Source organism: Mobula birostris, chromosome 11 (genome assembly GCF_030028105.1).
Source record: "Mobula birostris isolate sMobBir1 chromosome 11, sMobBir1.hap1, whole genome shotgun sequence".
In the NCBI taxonomy this organism is placed as follows: domain Eukaryota; kingdom Metazoa; phylum Chordata; class Chondrichthyes; order Myliobatiformes; family Myliobatidae; genus Mobula; species Mobula birostris.
In genome coordinates this window covers 115711837-115731374 of record NC_092380.1, presented here as the reverse complement: position 1 = coordinate 115731374, position 19538 = coordinate 115711837, and the positions used below count along the sequence as shown (strand labels likewise).

Genomic DNA, 19538 nt, shown 5'->3' with positions numbered 1-19538 from the left:
GAAGTATTTCAAACCTTCTCGGTACTTTTCAAAGTCAATTTTAAGCCTAATCCTTCGACCGCTTTATTTGGTACTGTCAGAGGAAAGGATATTATTTTGGAGAAATCTGATTTACACATTTTGGCTTTTATTTCTCTTATGGCTAGGAGGGTGCTCTTGCTTAAATGGAAAGATGTGGTCCCGCCCACTGACGTTCACTGGCTACGGGATGTGATGTCATGTTTAAACTTAGAGAAGATTCGGTGTTCAATTTCTGAATCTAATCAAGACTTTCAAACATTGTGGGGACCTTTTTTTGAACTATTTTCAAAACCTGTGATTTGCCATTAAAGCACAAATCATGGCTGATAATATACTTTTTTTCCCTTTTTTCTCCTTTACTAATCAGCTTCGGTCTTGGTAGTGGGTTAGATTTTTTTCCATATAATAAATTTACTATATTCCAATATTATGAATTAATCAATTTGTATGAATATAGGGTAAGGAGTTTGTATGTGCAATTCAGTATAATGTATTTCATATATTTATTTTTTCTTGAACTCTGTATTCTCCTATGTAGAAAATTAATTTTAAAAAATTGAAAAGAAAAGAAAGAAAATTATAGATCAGTTAGCCTGACAGCAGTGGTTGGGAAGATGTTAGAGTCAATTGTTAACGATGAGGTAATGAAGTACTTGGTGATGCAGGACAAGATAGGACAAAGTCAGGGAAAATCCTGCCTGACGAAACTGTTGGAATTCTTTGAGGAGATTACCAGCAGGTTAGATAAAGGGGATGCAGTGCATGTGAGCAACACAGGAAACCTACAGCGCAACACAGACCCTTCGGCCCACTATGCTGTGCCGAACATGTACTTACTTTAGAAATTACCTAGGGTTACCCATAGCCCTCTATTTTTCTGAGCTTCACATACCTATCCAGGAGTCTCTAAAAAGACCCTATCGTATCCGCCTCCACCACCGTCGCCGGCAGCCCATTCCACGCACTCATCACTCTCTGTGTAAAAAACCTACCCCTGACATCTTCTCTGTACCTACTTCCAAGCACCCTCTCATGTCAGCCATTTCAGCCCTGGGGAAAAGCCTCTGACCATCCACACGATCAATGCCTCTCATCATCTTATACACCTCTATCAGGTCACCTCTCATCCTCCGTCACTCCAAGAAGAAAAGGCCAAGTTCACTCAACCTATTCTCATAAGGCATGCTCCCCAATCCAAGCAACTTCCTTGTAAGTCTCCTCTGCACCATTTCTATGGTTTCCACATCCTTCCTGTAGTGAGGTGACCAGAACTGAGCACAGTAGTGGGGTCTGACCAGGGTCCTATATAACTGCAACATTTCCTCTCGGCTCCTAAACTCAATCCCATGATTGATGAAGGCCAATACACCGTATGCCTTCTTAACCGCACAGTCAACTTGCACAACAGCTTTGAGTGTCCTATGGACTTGGACCCCAAGATCCCTCTGATCCTCCACACTGCCAAGAGTCTTACCATTAATGCTATATTCTGCCATCATATTTGACCTACCAAAATGAACCACCTCACACTTATCTGGGTTGAACTCCATCTGCCACTTCTCAGCGCAGTTTTGCATCCTATTGATGTCCCGCTGTAACCTCTGACAGCCCTCCACACTATCCACAACACCTCCAACCTTTGTGTCTTCAGCAAATTTACTAACCCATCCCTCCACTTTCTCATCCAGGTCATTTATAAAAATCACAAAAATTGGGGGTCCCAGAACAGATCCCTGAAGCGCACCACTGGTGACCGACCTCCATGCAGAATATGACCCATCTACAACCACTCTTTGCCTTCTGTGGGCAAGCCAGTTCTGGATCCACAAAGCAATGTCCCCTTGGACCCCATGCCTCCTTACTTTCTCAACAAGCCTTGCATGGGTTACCTTATCAAATACCTTGCTGAAATCCATATCAGCAAGGCTCTACCTTTATCAATGTGTATAGTCACATCCTCAAAAAATTCAATGAGGCTCATAAGGCACCACCTGCCTTTGACGAAGCCATGCTGACTTTTCCAAATCATATTCTATGTCTCCAAATGTTCATAAATCCTGCCTCTTCTCCATCAACTTACCAACCACTGAGGTAAGACTCACTGGTCTATAATTTCCTGGGCTATCTCTACTCCCTTTCTTGAATAAGGGAACAACATCCTCCAAGGCAACCCTCCAATCCTCCGGAACTTCTCCCATCCCCATTGATGATGCAAAGATCATTGCCAGAGGCTCAGCAATCTCATCCCTCGCCTCCCACAGTAGCCTGGGGTACATCTCGCCTCCTTTTGGTCAAGGAGCAATCCACTGTAAGTCATCCCTACAATCGCCAAGATCCTTTTCCGTAGTGAATACTGAAGCAAAGTATTCATTAAGTACCTCTGCTGTCTCCCCCGGTACCATACACACTTTTCCACTGTCACACTTGCTTGGTCCTATTCTCTCATGTCTTATCCTCTTGCTCTTCACATACTTGTAGAATGCCTTTAGGGTTTTCCTTAATCCTGCTCACCAAGGCCTTCTCATGGCCCCTTCTGGCTCTCCTAATTTCATTCTTAAACTCCTTCCTGCTAGCCTTATAATCTCCTAGTTCTCTATCATTACCTAGTTTTTTAAACCATTCATAAGCTTTTCTTCTTGACTAGATTTTCTACAGCCTTTGTACACCACAGTTCCTGTACCCTACCATCATTTCCTTGTCTCATTGGAACGTACCTATGCAGAACTCCACGCAAATATCCCCTGAGCATTTGCCACATTTCTGCTGTACCTTTCCCTGAGAACACCTGTTCCCAATTTATGCTTCCAAGTTCCTGCCTGATAGCCTCATATTTCCCCTTACTCCAATTAAATGCTTTCCTAACTTGTCTGTTCCTATCCCTCTCCAATACTATGGTAAAGGAGATAGAATTGTGATCACTATCTCCCAAACGCTCTCCCACTGAGAGATCTGACACCTGACCAGGTTCATTTCCCAATACCAGATCAAATACAGTCTCTCCTCTTGTAGGCTTATCGACATATTGTGTCAAGAAACCTTCCTGAACACACCTAACAATCTCCACCCCATCTAAACCCCTTGCTCTAGGGAGATACCAATCAATATTTGGAAATTAAAATCTCCAACCACAACAATCCTGTGTGGTCTTCTCATTAGCATTATGCAATTGTGACAGTCTCTGGTCAGTGCTACTGTTTGGGCTGAAGTTGCCTGTTGATGACACATTGAGGGCTTTGATTGACCATAAGAGATAGGAGCAGAATTAGGCCATCTGACCCAATCATTGCTGGCCCTTTTTTTAAAATCTCCTCTTCACCCCAGTTCCCAGCTTTCTCCCCATAACCTTTGATGCCATGTCCAGTCAAGAACCTATCAATCTCCACCTTAAATACGTCCAACAACCTGGCCTGCACAGCTGCATGTGGCACTGGAGTTCTCCCTGCCTTTCCACATCCCGTAGGAGCAGCATTTCACGATCTTGCCTGTTATCCCTATTGTCCTAGCTGAGCAGGTATAAAGAAGAGAATGAAAAAAGAATAAGCTTTTCATTCCTTTGCTCTCACTGAGTGAAGCATCTCCTCTCTGGAGCCTCGAAGAGCTAAAGCCTCAAGATCACCACTCGGACTCTGCCCACTCAGACGACAGTCGCTGTGCTTTCCCCTGCCTTCCTTTAATTTGCTCTTGCTAATCAATCGCAAACACTAATTGGCTGCTAGTTAAGGCTTAATTACACTGCCGCGACACGCTCCTGCCTTTAATCCTCGGATGACTGATGTCCCCCTCCTCTCCAAACTTCTGACATTAAAGGTGTTAGAGAATCTACATGAAGGACATTTGGATACAATCTATATGAAGAGTCTCGCCTGGGGTGACATGTGGTGGCTGGGAACAGATAGATTGAAGACTTGTTCGAGATGCCAGAATTTCAAAATGCACTCCCACAGGCACCGTTACGCTGTGGGAGTGGTTGTTGTCACCATGGAAAAGAGAACATATTGACTTTGCTGGGCTGTTCATGGATTCCATGCCTCTGATTGCTGTCGATGGTCATTCAAAGGGCCGAAGGTCATACCAATAAAGTCAACCACATCAGAAAAGACTCAGCACTCTTTTCCAGAAATGATCTGCTGTCATTCACAAATTGTGAGTGACAACAGACCACAATACACATCAGAAATGTTTAGACTATTCATGAAGAAAGATGGCATCGGACATTTCAAGTCAGCTCCTCACCAACCAGCAACGAATGGATTAACTGAAAAGTTTACCCAAACCTTCAAGAAGTCTACTAACGCGATGGACAAGGAGGACATTTCTCTACAGCACAAGATGGACAACTTTTTGTGTATCGGAACTCTCTTCATATGACAACAAATCAAACACCTGCAATGTTGTTCATGAACAGGAATCTGAGATCTCACATAGACCTCCTGAAACCAGACCTACGGAGGGAAGTGCAGAATAAAGAGTTCAGCCTGTTGCCAGGAGTTAGGTCAGGAAGTCCGAGCCTGTGATTACTGAGAAGACAAGTGGACACCCGGTAGGACAGCTACAAGAACCAGACCGCTGATGTACACAGAGGATGTTGGAGATCAGACATGGAGACGTCAGTGGACCAGCTACTGGATGCTAAACGGAAGAGCACACCTGGGTCAATTCCATCCAACAAGATGGAGACATTACAGTCACCGGACTTACCTGTCAGTGTTAATCTTGTCAGATTAACAATTGTACGGAGCATTGACAGATGGAATTTAATACTGAAAACTGCAAGATGATCCTTTTTCGGTGTCAGACTGGGTGTGACATTTACTGTAAAGGAATGCTGACGAACAGTGACTGAAGTGCCAGCTCCATCGTTTTCTGGAAATTACAAGGCAGGTTGACAGGGTGGTGAAGAACGGTTGGGGCATGCTTGAACTTACAGCCTACGGCAGAGCATGTAAAAGCTGTGACATTATGTTGCAACATTACAAAACATTTGTTAGTCAGTGTGTCCTTAATGTTGTTATCACCAGGGACAGGGGTAGCGGGGATAAGCTCTCACTACCGAGTAAAGGCTCCCCAGTAGCGTGCATTGCAGATAGCCCCTGACAACCAAGTCCAGCTCCTGGCCTTAGCTGCTGAGCCCGGTGGAGCTACTTCAACAAAGGCAGGAAAAGGACAAAGGCGGGCTACTGGCACCTTAAAACCAGTCGCTTCGGGCAGATGGTGCTCATCAGTCATGGCTGACAGCTCGTCTAGGAGAAGGAAAGCTCTGATCTCAAACTTCCACTGCCTTGCGGCTATACCGACACATGGGGAAGGCTTCCGGAGTAAACACCAAGGAAAAACCTGGAGCTGGAGCTGGAGCAGCTCTACGTCGAGTTCAACACTGACTGCGATTCGTGCGATACCACCTGTGCCAAGCTGTATCAGCCTCTGTCTCCAGCATCAACGTTCTTGTTGCCATTTTTTTTGTGCTTGGGGAGAGGGAGATTTGGAGGCTGATTTTTTTTTGTGTTTTGTGCAGGGGAGGGTGTTTGGGAGTCAATGTTCTTGTTGTGTTTTTGTTACTTTTTTTGTTTGGGGAGAGGTTTATTTGGGGACCGACGTTCTTGTTGCATTTTGTGCTGGGGAGGGGGATTTGGGGGGTTGATGACCACGTTCTTTTTTTTCTTTGTTTCATGGGTATCTGGAGAAGAAAGATCTCAGAGTTGTAGACTGCATACATACTTTGCTAATAACTGAACCTCTGAACCGAGTGGCTGATATCTGGACCTTGCTGCCAGTGGAGGTGGTGGAATCAGATTGTGTTTAAGAGGTGCTAGACAGTTGAATAGGCTTGCAGTAGAAGGATACAGTCCTAATTCAAGCAGATGGAACTGGTGTATAGGGTAAAACTGTTGGCACAGACTTGAAGGGTCAAACAGCCTGTTTCTGTGCTACTCAGCTCTATAGACAAGCTTCATCCTCTGTTTGGATTCCTGGCCACTTTGAAGTCTTGAAACTGAACCCTACCTGAAGTAACTCGATTTTGGTGTGTACCAGACCCCGCTGCTTGCTGTGGGATTAGCTTGTCTGTTTTCCCACTCTCTCACTCTCTCTCTCTGAGTGGAGGACGTACCCAGCCTTCCCTGCCGGGCAGCTCCTCCCGCTCCATATTTTACTCCTTCTCCGTTCTCTAGTCCGAGTCTGTGACATGTTTCCCCTCCCGCAGAGTCTGCCTGACCTGCTTGCAATTCCGGTTCCTGACACAGGTTTAAAACGTACAAAATAGCACAGTACAGGCCCTTCGGCCCACAATGTTGTGCTGACCTTTTAACCTACTCCAAGATCAATCTTGCCCTTTCCTCCCACATGGCCCTCCATTTGTCTATCATCCATTTGCCTCCCTGAGTTCCTTAAATGCCCCTAAAGTATCTGCATCTACCCCCACCCTAGCAGTGCATTCCATGTACTCACCACTCTCTGTGTAAAGAATTTACCTCTGACATCCACCACCCCCCCCCCAAACTTCCTTCCAATCACCTCCAAGTTGTGTCCTCCTCATATTAGGCACCTCCACTCTGGGAGAAAGGCACTGCTGGTCCATACAATCTATCACACCTCTATCTAGTCACCTCTCATCCTCCTTCACTCCAAAGAGAAAAACCTGTCCCCAGAAGTCATACTTTCTAATCCAGGCAGCATCCTGGAAATTCTCCTCTGCACCCTCTCTACAGCTTCCACACCCTTCTTGTAATGAGATGACCAGAGCTGGACACACAGTTTTCAGGAGGTGCAGCTTGTTCTGAGTTTAGGAGGGCTCCTGGGTTGTTGCTGCCTCGGCCTAGGGTTCACCAGGCAGCCACAGCCTCACTCCATTGTCAGGGGTCCCACGTGGAGGGGTGAGCGGAGTTAGTGGGCACTGAGGCCTCTGGCCGTCACAGTAAACTCAAAGACCGCGGAGCTCAGTGTTTGGACCAGATTCCGCGTGGGTAGGCAGCGGGGAGAGGGTGAGGAGGCTGTACCTCATGGAGAATCGAGATCGAGGGAGGGGAACAAGCATCCGTCATCCCTGGGACTGACCTGGCAGTAGTTCCAGAGGGGGAGAAGCAATGGGTGGACATCGGTGGATGTGCTGTATCCAGCCTGATCCCCAGGCTGTGTCCGTGACAGACAGTGGTGGAAGGATGATGTCCCAAGTCAGAGACCAATGTTAGGGACTTGGGTCCCAGCAGGGGCCACCAGAGTTTCTGATCTCCCCTGGGGGAGAGGTCCCAGCAGGGGCCACCAGTCTCCGATCTCCCCTGGGGGAGAGGTCCCTGTGGGGGCCACCAGTCTCCGATCATCTGACCGGTGCTGGGAGGGAAAATGCTGCCCTTCTGCTGAGGGTACTGGAGGCTCCTCTCCCGGTGTGATTCCTCACCCATCCTGGAATCCCATGGGTGGTTGACTGTCTGGATCGACGCAGGCGATGACGGGGTACCCTGGCAGCGTAGCGGCCAACGTGATGCTATCACAGTTCAGGACGTCGGAGTTCAGAGTTCAGTTCTGATGTCCTCAGTAAGCAAGCTTGTACAGACCTTCCCGTGTGTGCATGAGTTTCCTCCAGCTTCTTTCCACATTCCAAAGATGTACTGGTTGGTAGTTTTGTAGGCCAGTGTTATTGATGGAAATATACATAACTCAGCCACCGACAATGAGTTGGGGTTCACTTTTAAGAAGCTGGTCTGACATGATGATGTAATTATGTAAAGTACTTTTACCACGCTTTGTGTTCGGTGTTTGGAGTACAATAAATGAGATGCTACGATTTTTCTTAGATATAAAATGCCTTTGCCACCTACACTGGTGACCCCAATGTTCTAGGACAATTCCATGTCAATCAACGCAGTCACTTTGAAACTGTTGGAATTTAGGGAGGAAAATGCTGTTGCTTGTGGTTCATACAAGCTGAGGCCCAATTTGCCCTGCGAGAAATCTCCGCCGGCAATGCCAAATATTTCTCTGTGGTAGTGTTGTGCAGTAGCTCCATGGCTGTGAGAGTGGTGAGTCTACTAGAACACCCGTCTGAACACAATAAATACCGATCGCTGGAAATTCTCTTTTACAGACATTTGGACTATCGGAGTCTGAGCAAACCAAACAGTTGTTCTCCTTACCGGTCTTGGTGATGCTGGGCCTTCAGAGATAATGGACCACATGCTGTCTCTCCTGGGAAATCGCCATCCTTGTTTTATTTTTAAAGAACTCTTCATACAGCAACTGCCTGATCCAGTTTGCTCAGCCCTCACTATTACACCCATGATGGACTATAGCGAGCTTACTAAAACGGCCGATATTTTACACTCAGCCAGTCAGAGGTGCATAATTCCTCCTCCTTTCCCTGCCACTATCAGCCCAGCAAACAAGGCCTCCGGCACACGCATGCCCACGACAACACTGGGTCTGTAGTTTCACCACACTCACTTTGGTACAAACGTCAGGAAGTGCTGACCGCCTTGCAGCTTCGACAGTGCCAACACATTGGGACATGGGAGGTCAGTGGGCCCCAGCTACCAGGGTCTCTACTGTTCAATACAGACACCCTTACAGGGCGATGCTTCTTGTGTGACATGGGTGCTCAAGTGAGTGTGCTGCCCGTATCGCTTATTGATCAAAAGACAAAGAGCAATGAAACGTTGCTGGAGGCCGCCAAAAACAGCAGGATCCAGACTTACAGGTCACAATGGGTGACGCTCTGCTTCTGTGGGCATGTTACACACGGGGCTTTGTCCTGGCTCAGTGTAGATTCCCTGTGTGCCCCAGGACCATCAGTTGATCTGAAGAACTGCTGAGTTGTGGGTGCCAAGGGCTTTGGGTTGTTACCCTGCTCTCCCAGTTAAGTTCCCCACAACGACTCTGTCAAGCACGTGCACTGCCGCATGTGAATTCACTCGACTTCTGAGCGAATTCCCAAACCTCAGCTACCGTCACAAAACATGGACACAATGGCCTACACGAGCGATTTCACCACTCCTCAAAGGCTGCTCTGAGCCTTTCCCCGACAGATGAGTGTTTACACGATCACCTCCCGTTGGTCCTGCTGGGGCTCAGAACAGTTCTGAAAGAGGGTCTGCAGTCGCCCACGGCTGAATTGGTATACGGGCAGCCATTACAAGTGCCAGGTGATTTTATTCCTGATGCCATGACTGCCCGGTTGGCTTCTCAACAGGTGGGTGCCCTAGGGAGGATTTGTTCCTTACCCTCACTTAACAGGAGAAGCTGCCCCGGTAGATGCCGGGGCGGGGGGGGGGGGGAGTTTGTTCCTTACCCTCACCTCCATTTCCCTGTTCCCCAACACCCTGCGTACTTTGCTAATTGCTCACAGGGTTGGAATTGGTCTGTTACTGTCTCATGTACAGAGTAACAGTGAAAAGCTGGTCTTGCACACTGCCAGTACAGATCAGATCATTACACAGTACATGCAGGTAGAACAAGGGAAAGGAATAACAGATTGCAGGATAAAGTGTCAGACTTACAGAGAAAGGGCAGCTCAGGCAGACAATAAGGAGGAATTTAAAGGGGGGGGTTATATGGGAGGCAGGGTTTAAGGGTCGGCACAATAATGTGGGCCAAAAGGCCTGTGCTGTACTGTACTATTCTATGTTCTATGTAGAGAACATTGGGGAGAACTGTGCAATAGTACCTTGAGATTCATTTCCTTGCAGGCATTAAGGTGATTGGAGAAAAGTACAGGGGGGAAGTTAGCACTAATTTCTTTCTATAGAGAGTGGTGTGTGTGTGGAATGCCCTGCCAGATACATTAGGGACGTTTAAGGGAATCTCAGATAGGCACGTGGATGGTTGAAAAATGGAGGGCTGTGGGGGAGGGAGGGGTTAGATTGATCTTGTACTATGCTATAATGTTCTATGTCCTATGTTTTACAGGATATTAATACTGTAGAATTTACAAAACTCTATTCATAAACAAGGGGTTTATGGGGTGTGTAGAGCGGGGTGGCTCCACTGGTGAAGGGCTGGTTGTGTCCATTCTGGGTCAGCTCACTCACCTTTGGGTCCCACTGGACACTCAGCCCTCACCTGTGGCCCCAAGTAGCTGTCTGCATGTGACAGCATCCACACCCCAGGACACCGCTTCGACAGGCCAGCTGAACCAGGTGAGGGCAGCCGTTGGGCCTCACATCCCACTGAGACAGGAACACGCTAGTCCTCCAGGTGAAGTCGGCTCCACTGGACTGGGCGAATAAGATCTACAGTGAGGTCCAGTGGCCACGCAACGCTCCGTGGAAAGCGAAGGGCGTGACGAGGCAAGAAGTTGTCAATGTCATCCACTGCAACCGTGGAATCAAGGTAGTGTCACTTGTGCATACCCAGACACCCAAGGTTGAGAGAACGGAACCGTCCCAGTGCAGTAGTTTTTCCACGTTAAATCTCTCCCGCTCAGGTTTGCTGTTGTCATCGCACGTGACAGACAACCACCTTTCATAAATAAAACCAACAACCAATGTACGAATCTGCCCTCCTGTTTTAGACTTCCTTACCTCATAAAAAAGGCTGTGACTATTTATCCAACTTATGCCAATCAGGGGACACCCGCCCTCTGACCCTGCAGGGATAGGGGCCTTCATTAGAACACAGTTAGCTTCAGGGGTTGCTCCACTCTGTGTGTGAAATGTGGCAATTCCAGGAGACCTCCAGCCAGGTTCTCTTCAGAGAGCGTGTGAAGGAACGGGGGCTGCAGCTCGATGACTTTCGGCTCATACAAGGGAATGAGAAGATGATAGATGGGAGGTAGTCACTCCAAGGTCGCAGGACGCAGGTAACTGGATGACTGTCAGGAGGAGGAAGGGAAACGGGCAAGCTGTATAGAGAATCCCTGTGGCCGTTCCCCTCAATAATGAGTATATCACTTTGAATATTGTTGAGGGGGACGACCTACTGGGGGAGCCACAACGAATAGGTCTCTGTCACCGAGTCTGGTGCTGTGGCTCAGAAGAGAAGAGAGGTGAAGAGGACTGCAGTGGTGATGGGAGATTTCACAGTTTGAAGAATAGAAACAAGATTCTGTGGATGCGATTGGGAGACTCGGATGGTATGTTGCAAGGGTCAGGAATTTCTCGGATTGGGTCCACGGCATTCTAAATGGGGAGGTGAACAGTCAGAAGCCATGATACATATTGGCACTAGTGACATGCGTAGGAAAAATGAGGAGATTCTGAGCAGAGATTTTAGGGAGCTAAGAAGAAAGCTGGAAAGCTGAGAAACAGGACCTCCCGGGTAGTGATCCCGGTGTTGATGCCTGTGCCACGCCCCGGTGAGCATAAGATTTAGCAGGTGAATGCGTGGCTGAGGAACGGGTGTAGGGGCAGGAGTTCAGATTTAAGGATCTTTGGTATGTTTACTGGGGAATGTACAACTTGTCAAAAGGAATGGGTTACACCTAGTTCCTTAAGGTTGTAATATTGGGGAGTGGGGGTGGTAGTGGGGATAAGCCCCCTACCCATTAAATGCTCCCGACAGCGTGCACCTCAAAAAGCCTCTGAAAACCAAGACCAGCTCCTGGCCTTCACGTGTGGCTTAGCTACTAAGCTCAGCGGAACTGTTTCTACTGACAGGAGAGGGGGAAAAGGCAGGTTACTGGCGCTGTAAAATCAGTCACTTCAGGTAGATGGTGCTGATTGGCAGTGGTTGATAACTCATCCAGAGAAGGAAAACTCTGATCTCAAATCTCCGATGCCTTAGGGCTATACTCGCTCATGGGGAAGACTTTGGGAATAAACCCCGAGGAAAAGTCCGGAGCTGCAGTCCCTGAGGCAGTCCTACGCTGAGTCCAATGCTGCCTGGCAACTCCTGTAATGCTGCTGGTGCCAGACTGTACTCTGCCATTCCTCTGGATTTATCTGCTGCATGGAGGGGGGAGATTACTACTTGGACAACAGCTTGCTTTCCATATCATACTGCCCAGGCTTCCGTAGCCAGACGGTCGGATGCAACGTCCAGGGTCGACCCTAACCGTCAGAGGCCTCACTCACACCTGAACGTGAGAGGGAACCAATACCCTTGTGGGCAGGTTTGCTAGAGCTGTCCAGGAGGGTTTAAGCTAATTTGACAGGGGGATGAGAACCAAACTGATAGCACTGAGGATGAGGTAGTTGGTTTACAAACGGAGCCAGTGTTTAGTGAGACTGCTAGTGAGGAGAAGCTGATGATGGAGCAAAATTGCAGTCGGCAGGCTGAATTGCAAGGTGAAAGGTGGACAAAATCCGTGTGATATTTGAATTTACGCAGTATACGGAGTGAGGTCGATGAATTTGTTTATGACACATTGGCATAAATGACATTGTGGGCATCACTGAATCATGGCTGATAGCTGAGTGCTTAGTATTCAAGGATGCACATTGTATCAGAAGGACAGGCAGTGGGCAGAGGAGGTGGTGTGGCCCTATAGGTAAATATGAAATCAAATCATTAGAAAGAGGAGACGTGGTGTTGAGTCATTGTGGGCTGAGCTAAGGAACTGATAGAGCACCTTGTGTTTGAGCCTACTGGGGAGGAACTATTCTGGTTTGGGTGTTGTACAATGAACTGGAATTGGTTAGAGAGCTTAAGGTAAAGGATCCCTTAGGAGCGGATGATCGTAAAGCTCAAAAAGAGCTTTAATTAACAGCCAGCCCAACCAGCGACCAATCGACACTTGGAATTGATTAGCAAGAACAAATTAAAGAAAGACAGGGACGAGTGCAGTGGCCATCGTCTGGTGGACTAGCTCAGAATGGTGATCTTGAGGATTTAGTTCTCCAAGGCTTCAGTTCTTCAAGGCTTCAGCGAAGAGCGGCTTCACTCAGAGAGAGCAAAGGAAAGAAAAGCTCAAGTTTTTTCCTTTTCTTTACATCTGCTCAGCTAGAACAGTAGAGATGCCAGGCAGGATAGTGGGATGCTCCTCTTGTGGGATGTAGGAAGGCAGGGAGACCTCCAGTGTCCCAGAGCACTACAACTGTGAGAAGTTCATCCTGCGCAGCTTCTAACAAACTGCGTTAAGGAGTTGGAGCTGGAACTGGATGAGCACTGGATCATTTGAGAGGCTGGGGGGGGGGGGGGCGGGGGTGATAGATAGGACATATAGAGAGATAGTTATACCAGAGGTGCAGGACACAAGAAATTGAGTGACAGTCAGCAAGGAGAAAGGGGCTAAGGGACCAGTGCAGAGTACCCTGTGGCCACCCCCCTCCCCCTCGGTAACAGGTATATCACTTTGGATACTGTTGGGGGGATGATCTACGGAGGAAAGTCACAGTGGCCAGATATCTGGGTCTGCCTCTGTGACTCGGGGTGGGGGGGTGGGAGAAGGGGCATGCTATGCTGACAGAGGATTTGTTAGTTAGGGTAACGGACAGGAGGCTCTGTGGGTGAGAACGAGATTCCCAGATGGTATGTTGCCTCCCAGGTGGCAGAGCAGCAATGGTAGGAATTTCTGGAAGCAATTCGGAAGGCACAGGATATACACACCCCAAAGAGGAAGAAGTATGCTAAATGAAAGATGATATAACCGCGGCTAACAAGAGAAATCAAAACGAACATAAAAGCCAAAGACAGGGCATACAAGACCAAACATTAGTGGGAAGTTAGAAGATTGGGAAGCTTTTAAAAACCAACAGAAGGCTACGAAGAAAGTCATTGAGGTAAAGATGGAATACTAAAGTAAGCTAGCCAATATTAAAGAAATTACCAAAGTTTCCTCAGATACATAAAGTGTAAAAGAGAAGCAAGAGTGGATATCAGACACTGGAAAATGAAGCTCAAGATGTAGTATTGGGGGGCAGTGAAACAGCAGATGAACTGAATAAATATTTGCATCAGTCTTCGATGTTGAAGACACTAGCTGTATGGTGCAAATTCCAGGTGTTAGGGGCCATGAAGTGTGTGAAGTTCCATAACCACCCAAAAGGTTCTTGGGAAACTGAAAGCCCTATAGGTAGATAAGTCACCTGGACCAGGTTCTGAACAAGGTGGCTGAAGTGATTGTGGAGAATGGTTCCAAATGATTAGAAAATTGCAATTCACTCTTCAAAAAGGGAAGGTGGCAGAATGAATGAAACTATAGGCCAGTTAGTCTGACCTCAGTGGTTGTGAAGATGTTGGAGTTGATTACTAAGGATGAGATCTCAGAGTACTTGGAGGCACATGATAAAATAGGCTGTAGTCAGCATGGTTTCCTCAAGGGAAAATCTTGCTTAACAAACCTGTTGGAATTCTTTGAAGAATCAACAAGCCGGAGAGACAAAGGAGAATTGGTTGATGTTGTGTACTTGGAATTTCAGAAGGCCTTCGACAAGGTGTCTCATGAGGCTGCTTAACAAGCTAAGAGCTCACGGGACTACAGGAACGATTCTAGCATGGATAAAACAGTGGCTGATTGGCAAGAGGAAAAAAAGGTGGGAATAAAGGGAGCCTTTTCTGGTTGGCCGCTGGTGACCAGTAGTGTTCCACAGGGGTCTGTGTTAAAAATGATTCTTTATACATTATATACATGATTTGGATGATGGAGTTGATGGCTTTGTTGCCAAGTTTGGAGACGATATGAAGATAGGTGGCGGGGCAGGTAGCTTTGAGGAAGTAGAGAGGCTACAGGACTTAGACAGATTCGGAGAATGGTCAAAGAAATGGCAGATGGAATACAGTGTCGGGAAGTGTATGGTAAATGCACTTTGGTAGAAGAAATGAAAGGTTGGCTATTTTCTAAATGGAGAAAAATACAAAAACCTGAGGTGCAAAGGGACTTGGGAGTCCTTCTGCAGGATTCCCTAAAGGTTAATTTGCAGGTTAAGTTTGATGAGGAAGGCAAATGAGGTATTAGCATTCATCTCAAGAGAACTAGAATATAAAAGCAAGGATGTAGTGTTGAGGATGTGCTGAAACTGGAGAGGGTTCCAGGAATTGACAGCTTGTCATATGAGGAGTGGCTGATGGCACTGGGCCCATATTCACTAGAATTCAGAAAAAAAAAAGGTGACCTCATTGAAACTTACTGAATGGTGAAAAGCCTTGACAGAGTGGATGTGGAGGGGATGTTTCCTGTGGTGGGAGAGTCTAGCACCAGAGGACACAGCCTCAGAATAGAGGGACATGTATTTAGAATGAGGATGAGGGGGAATTCCTTTCTCCAGGGAGTGGAGAATCTGTGGAACTCGTTGCCACAGGCAGCTCTGAAGTTGTCATCGGGTATGTTTAAGGCAGAGTCTGAAGGCTTCTTCATAAGTCAGGGCATGAAGGGATACATCTCCTCACAATCTTCGTCTGAAGCTCAGGCTTGGAGTGGATTATTCGCTGGCTGTTTTCTCCAGCTGGAACATTGGGAGCAGACTGTGATGGGAACATTGTTGTGGCATGCTCCAGTGAACACATAGCCAAACAAGTACAGAAAGGTTACTCATTAACTCTCGGCGTCTCACTGCAAATCAAAGGCCAAAGGTTCACACACTCCGGCATAGTTATCCAAGATGTGCCAAGGGAGGGTGGCACTGTGAGAGGGGTGCTACTGCGGGAGGGTTGGCTTCCTACCCCTCTTCCAAGGTATGTTAGAGTCTGGGTGTCCCTGGAGAAGAAGCAGGCAGTTACAATGGGTTCAACGGAGGACGTCCTAGGCAGTTGGGTGTCTTATAGGTAGCAGTAACCATATTTTAATTTGAAATTATTTATAGTCTTGTAACTCCTTGATGCTTGGATTTTGTGTGTGAATAAACTTTTGTAGTTTTGTAAAAGAAAACCTCCAGTATCGAAGCCCTGACTAGATTCAGGACATCACCCGGAGAATTCCAAAAATTCACCTCACACGCTCCAGACAGAACATTCTTAAATTGGAAGGCGTTCAGTCCCAAACTTTCTTTATTTGTTAACCCTTTCATTCTGCTAATCAGTTCAGTAAACCCCCCCATGCAATCACACATGGACTGCGGGAGTCCATGGAGAGCTGGCTAGCAGAGACAGAATCATTGTCTCATGTACAGAGACACAGTGAAAAGCTTGTCAATACAGATCAGGTCATTACACGGTGCATTGAGCTAGAACAAGGTAACACAATAACAGAACACACAATAAAGTGCAACAGTTACAGAGAAAGTGAAGTGCAGGTAAACAAAAAAGTTCAAGGTCATAATAAGGTAGATTATGAGGCCAAGAGTCCAATTTATTGAAGCAAGGGACCATTCTTATGGTCCTAAAACAGGATAGAAGCTGTCCTGGAGCCTGTTGGACGTGCTTTCAGGTTATTGAATCTTCTGCCCAATGTGAGAGGGGAGAAAAAAGAATGTCTGGGATGGGTGGGGTCTTTGATTACGCTGGCTGCTTTACTGAGAGAGTGAGATGTGTAGACAGAGTCCGTGGAAGGGAGGCTGGTTTCTGTGATGTGCTGAGCTGTGTGCACAACTCTCTGTGGTTTTTTGGGGCACACACAGAGCAGTTGCCGTACCAAGCTGTTATGCATCCAAATAAGATGCTTTCTGTGGTGCATCAATAGAAATTGGGGATAATTTCAATTGATACCAAATGTCTTTGGCCTCCTAAGGAAGTAGAGGCATTGGTGAGCTTTCTTGGCCATGGCATCTACATCAAAGTTATAGAGATTACAGCACAGAAACAGGTCCTTTGGCCTGTCTAATCCATTCTGAACTATTATTCTACCCAGTCTTCTCCCATCCATGTACTTATCCAAAGTATTCAATTCCAAAGAAGAAGCGTACAAATTAGCCAGAAAAAGTGGCTCACCTGAGGACTGGGGGAAATTCAGAGTTCAGCAGAGGAGGACAAAGGGCTTAATTAGGAAGGGGAAAAAAGATTATGAGAGAAAACTGGCAGGGAACATAAAAACTGACTGTAAAAGCTTTTATAGATATGTGAAAAGAAAAAGATTGGTTAAGACAAATGTAGGTCCCCTACAGACAGAAACAGGTGAATTGATTATGGGGAGCAAGGACATGGCAGACCAATTGAATAACTACTTTGGTTCTGTCTTCACTAAGGAGGACATAAATAATCTTCCGGAAATAGTAGGGGACAGAGGGTCCAGTGAGATGGAGGAACTGAGGGAAATACATGTTAGTAGGGAAGTGGTGTTAGGTAAATTGAAGGGATTAAAGGCAGATAAATCCCCAGGGCCAGATGGTCTGCATCCCAGAAGCTTAAGGAAGTAGCCCAAGAAATAGTGGATGCATTAGTGATAATTTTTCAAAACTCTTTAGATTCTGGACTAGTTCCTGAGGATTGGAGGGTGGCTAATGTAACCCCACTTTTTAAAAAAGGAGGGAGAGAGAAACCGGGGAATTATAGACCGGTTAGCCTAACATCGGTGGTGGGGAAACTGCTAGAGTCGGTTATCAAAGATGTGATAACAGCACATTTGGAAAGCGGTGAAATCATCAGACAAAGTCAGCATAGATTTGTGAAAGGAAAATCATGTCTGACGAATCTCATAGAATTTTTTGAGGATGTAACTAGTAGAATGGATAGGGGATAACCAGTGGATGTGGTATATTTAGATTTTCAAAAGGCTTTTGACAAGGTCCCACACAGGAGATTAGTCTGCAAACTTAAAGCACACGGTATTGCGGGTAAGGTATTGATGTGGATAGAGAATTGGTTGGCAGACAGGAAGCAAAGAGTGGGAATAAAGGGGACCTTTTCAGAATGGCAGGCAGTGACTAGTGGGGTACCGCAAGGCTCAGTGTTGGGACCCCAGTTGTTTGCAATATATATTAATGACTTGGATGAGGGAATTAAATGCAGCATCTCCAAGTTTGCGGATGACACGAAGCTGGGCAGCAGTGTTAGCTGTGAGGAGGATGCTAAGAGGATGCAGGGTGACTTGGATAGGTTAGGTGAGTGGGCAAATTCATGACAGATGCAAATTAATGTGGATAAATGTGAAGTTATTCACTTTGGTGGCAAAAACAGGAAAACAGGTTATTATCTGAATGGTGGTCGATTAGGAAAAGGGGAGGTGCAACGAGACCTGGGTGTCATTATACACCAGTCATTGAAAGTGGGCATGCAGGTACAGCAGGCGGTGAAAAAGGCGAATGGTATGCTGGCATTTATAGCGAGAGGATTCGAGTACGGGAGCAGGGAGGTACTATTGCAGTTGTACAGGGCCTTGGTGAGACCACACCTGGAGTATTGTGTGCAGTTTTGGTCCCCTAATCTGAGGAAAAACATCCTTGCCATAGAGGGAGTACAAAGAAGGTTCACCAGATTGATTCCTGGGATGGCAGGACTTTCATATGATGAAAGACTGGATGAACTGGGCTTATACTCGTTGGAATTTAGAAGATTGAGGGGGGATCTGATTGAAACGTATAAAATCCTAAAGAGATTGGACAGGCTAGATGCAGGAAGATTGTTCCCGATGTTGGGGAAGTCCAGAACGAGGGGTGACAGTTTGAGGATAAAGGGGAAGCCTTTTAGGACCGAGATGAGGAAAAACTTCTTCACACAGAGAGTGGTGAATCTGTGGAATTCTCTGCCACAGGAAATAGTTGAGACCAGTTCATTGGCTATATTTAAGAGGGAGTTAGATATGGCCCTTGTGGCTAAAGGGATCAGGGGGTATGGAGGGAAGGCTGGTACAGGGTTCTGAGTTGGATGATCAGCCATGATCATACTGAATGGCGGTGCAGGCTCGAAGGGCCGAATGGCCTACTCCTGCACCTATTTTCTATGTTTCTATGCTTTTATCCAAACTTTCCTTAAATGTTGAAATCAAGCCCACACTGGCAGCTCATTCCACATTCTCACCACACTGTGAGAGAAGATCAAAAGATACTGGAGCAGAATTAGGTTATTTGGCCCATCACATCTGCGACATAAATTGTCCCTCCTCAGGTTCAGTGGAAAAAGCCTGCTTGCATTTACCCTATCTTCAACCCTCATAATTATTTTGTATACCACTCTCCAATCTCCCCTCTTTCACCTGTATTCCAGGGAATAAAGTCCGAATCTGTTCAACCTCTCCCCATAACTCAGGTCCTCAAGTCCCAGCAACATCCTTATAAGTTTTCTCTGCTCTCTTTCAATCTTACTGATCTCTTCCCTGCAGATAGGTGACCAAAACTGCACACAGTACTCCAAATTAGGCCTTACCAATGTCTGATGAAACTTCAACTTTCTAATTCTTCCTATGTCTTACAGTCTTATCAGGGAGAAGGCAGGAGAACGGGGTTGAGAGGGATAATAAATCAGCCCTGATGGAATGGTGGGGCAGACTTGATGGGCCGAATGGCCCAACTTTGCTCCTTTGTCTTATAGTCTTAACATAACATCCCAACTACTGTATTCAATATTTTAATTTATGAAGGCCAATGTGCTCTTTACGACATTATCTACTTCTGATGCCATTTCAAGGAATTACGGATCTGTATTCCCAAATCCCAGGTGTTGCATTTTGGAAAGCCGAATCTAGGTAGGACTTTCATAGTGACTGGTTGCTCCTAGGGAGTATTGCAGGGCAAATGGGTCTTGGAGTAGAAGCACAAGGCTCAGTGAAAGTGGCATCACAGGGA

At 46.6% G+C, this 19538-nt stretch overlaps 1 protein-coding gene across 1 annotated transcript in view; it reads right to left on the bottom strand.

The window, feature by feature from the left end:
* The window catches only part of irf7 (interferon regulatory factor 7), a 118176-nt gene extending 112013 nt beyond the window's left edge, over window positions 1–6163 (bottom strand). The window contains exon 1 of the mRNA XM_072271389.1: window positions 6128–6163. Within this exon, the coding sequence (XP_072127490.1) occupies window positions 6128–6163 (36 nt within the window). The remainder of the gene's footprint in view (window positions 1–6127) is intronic.
* Window positions 6164–19538: the final 13375 nt, after the last annotated feature.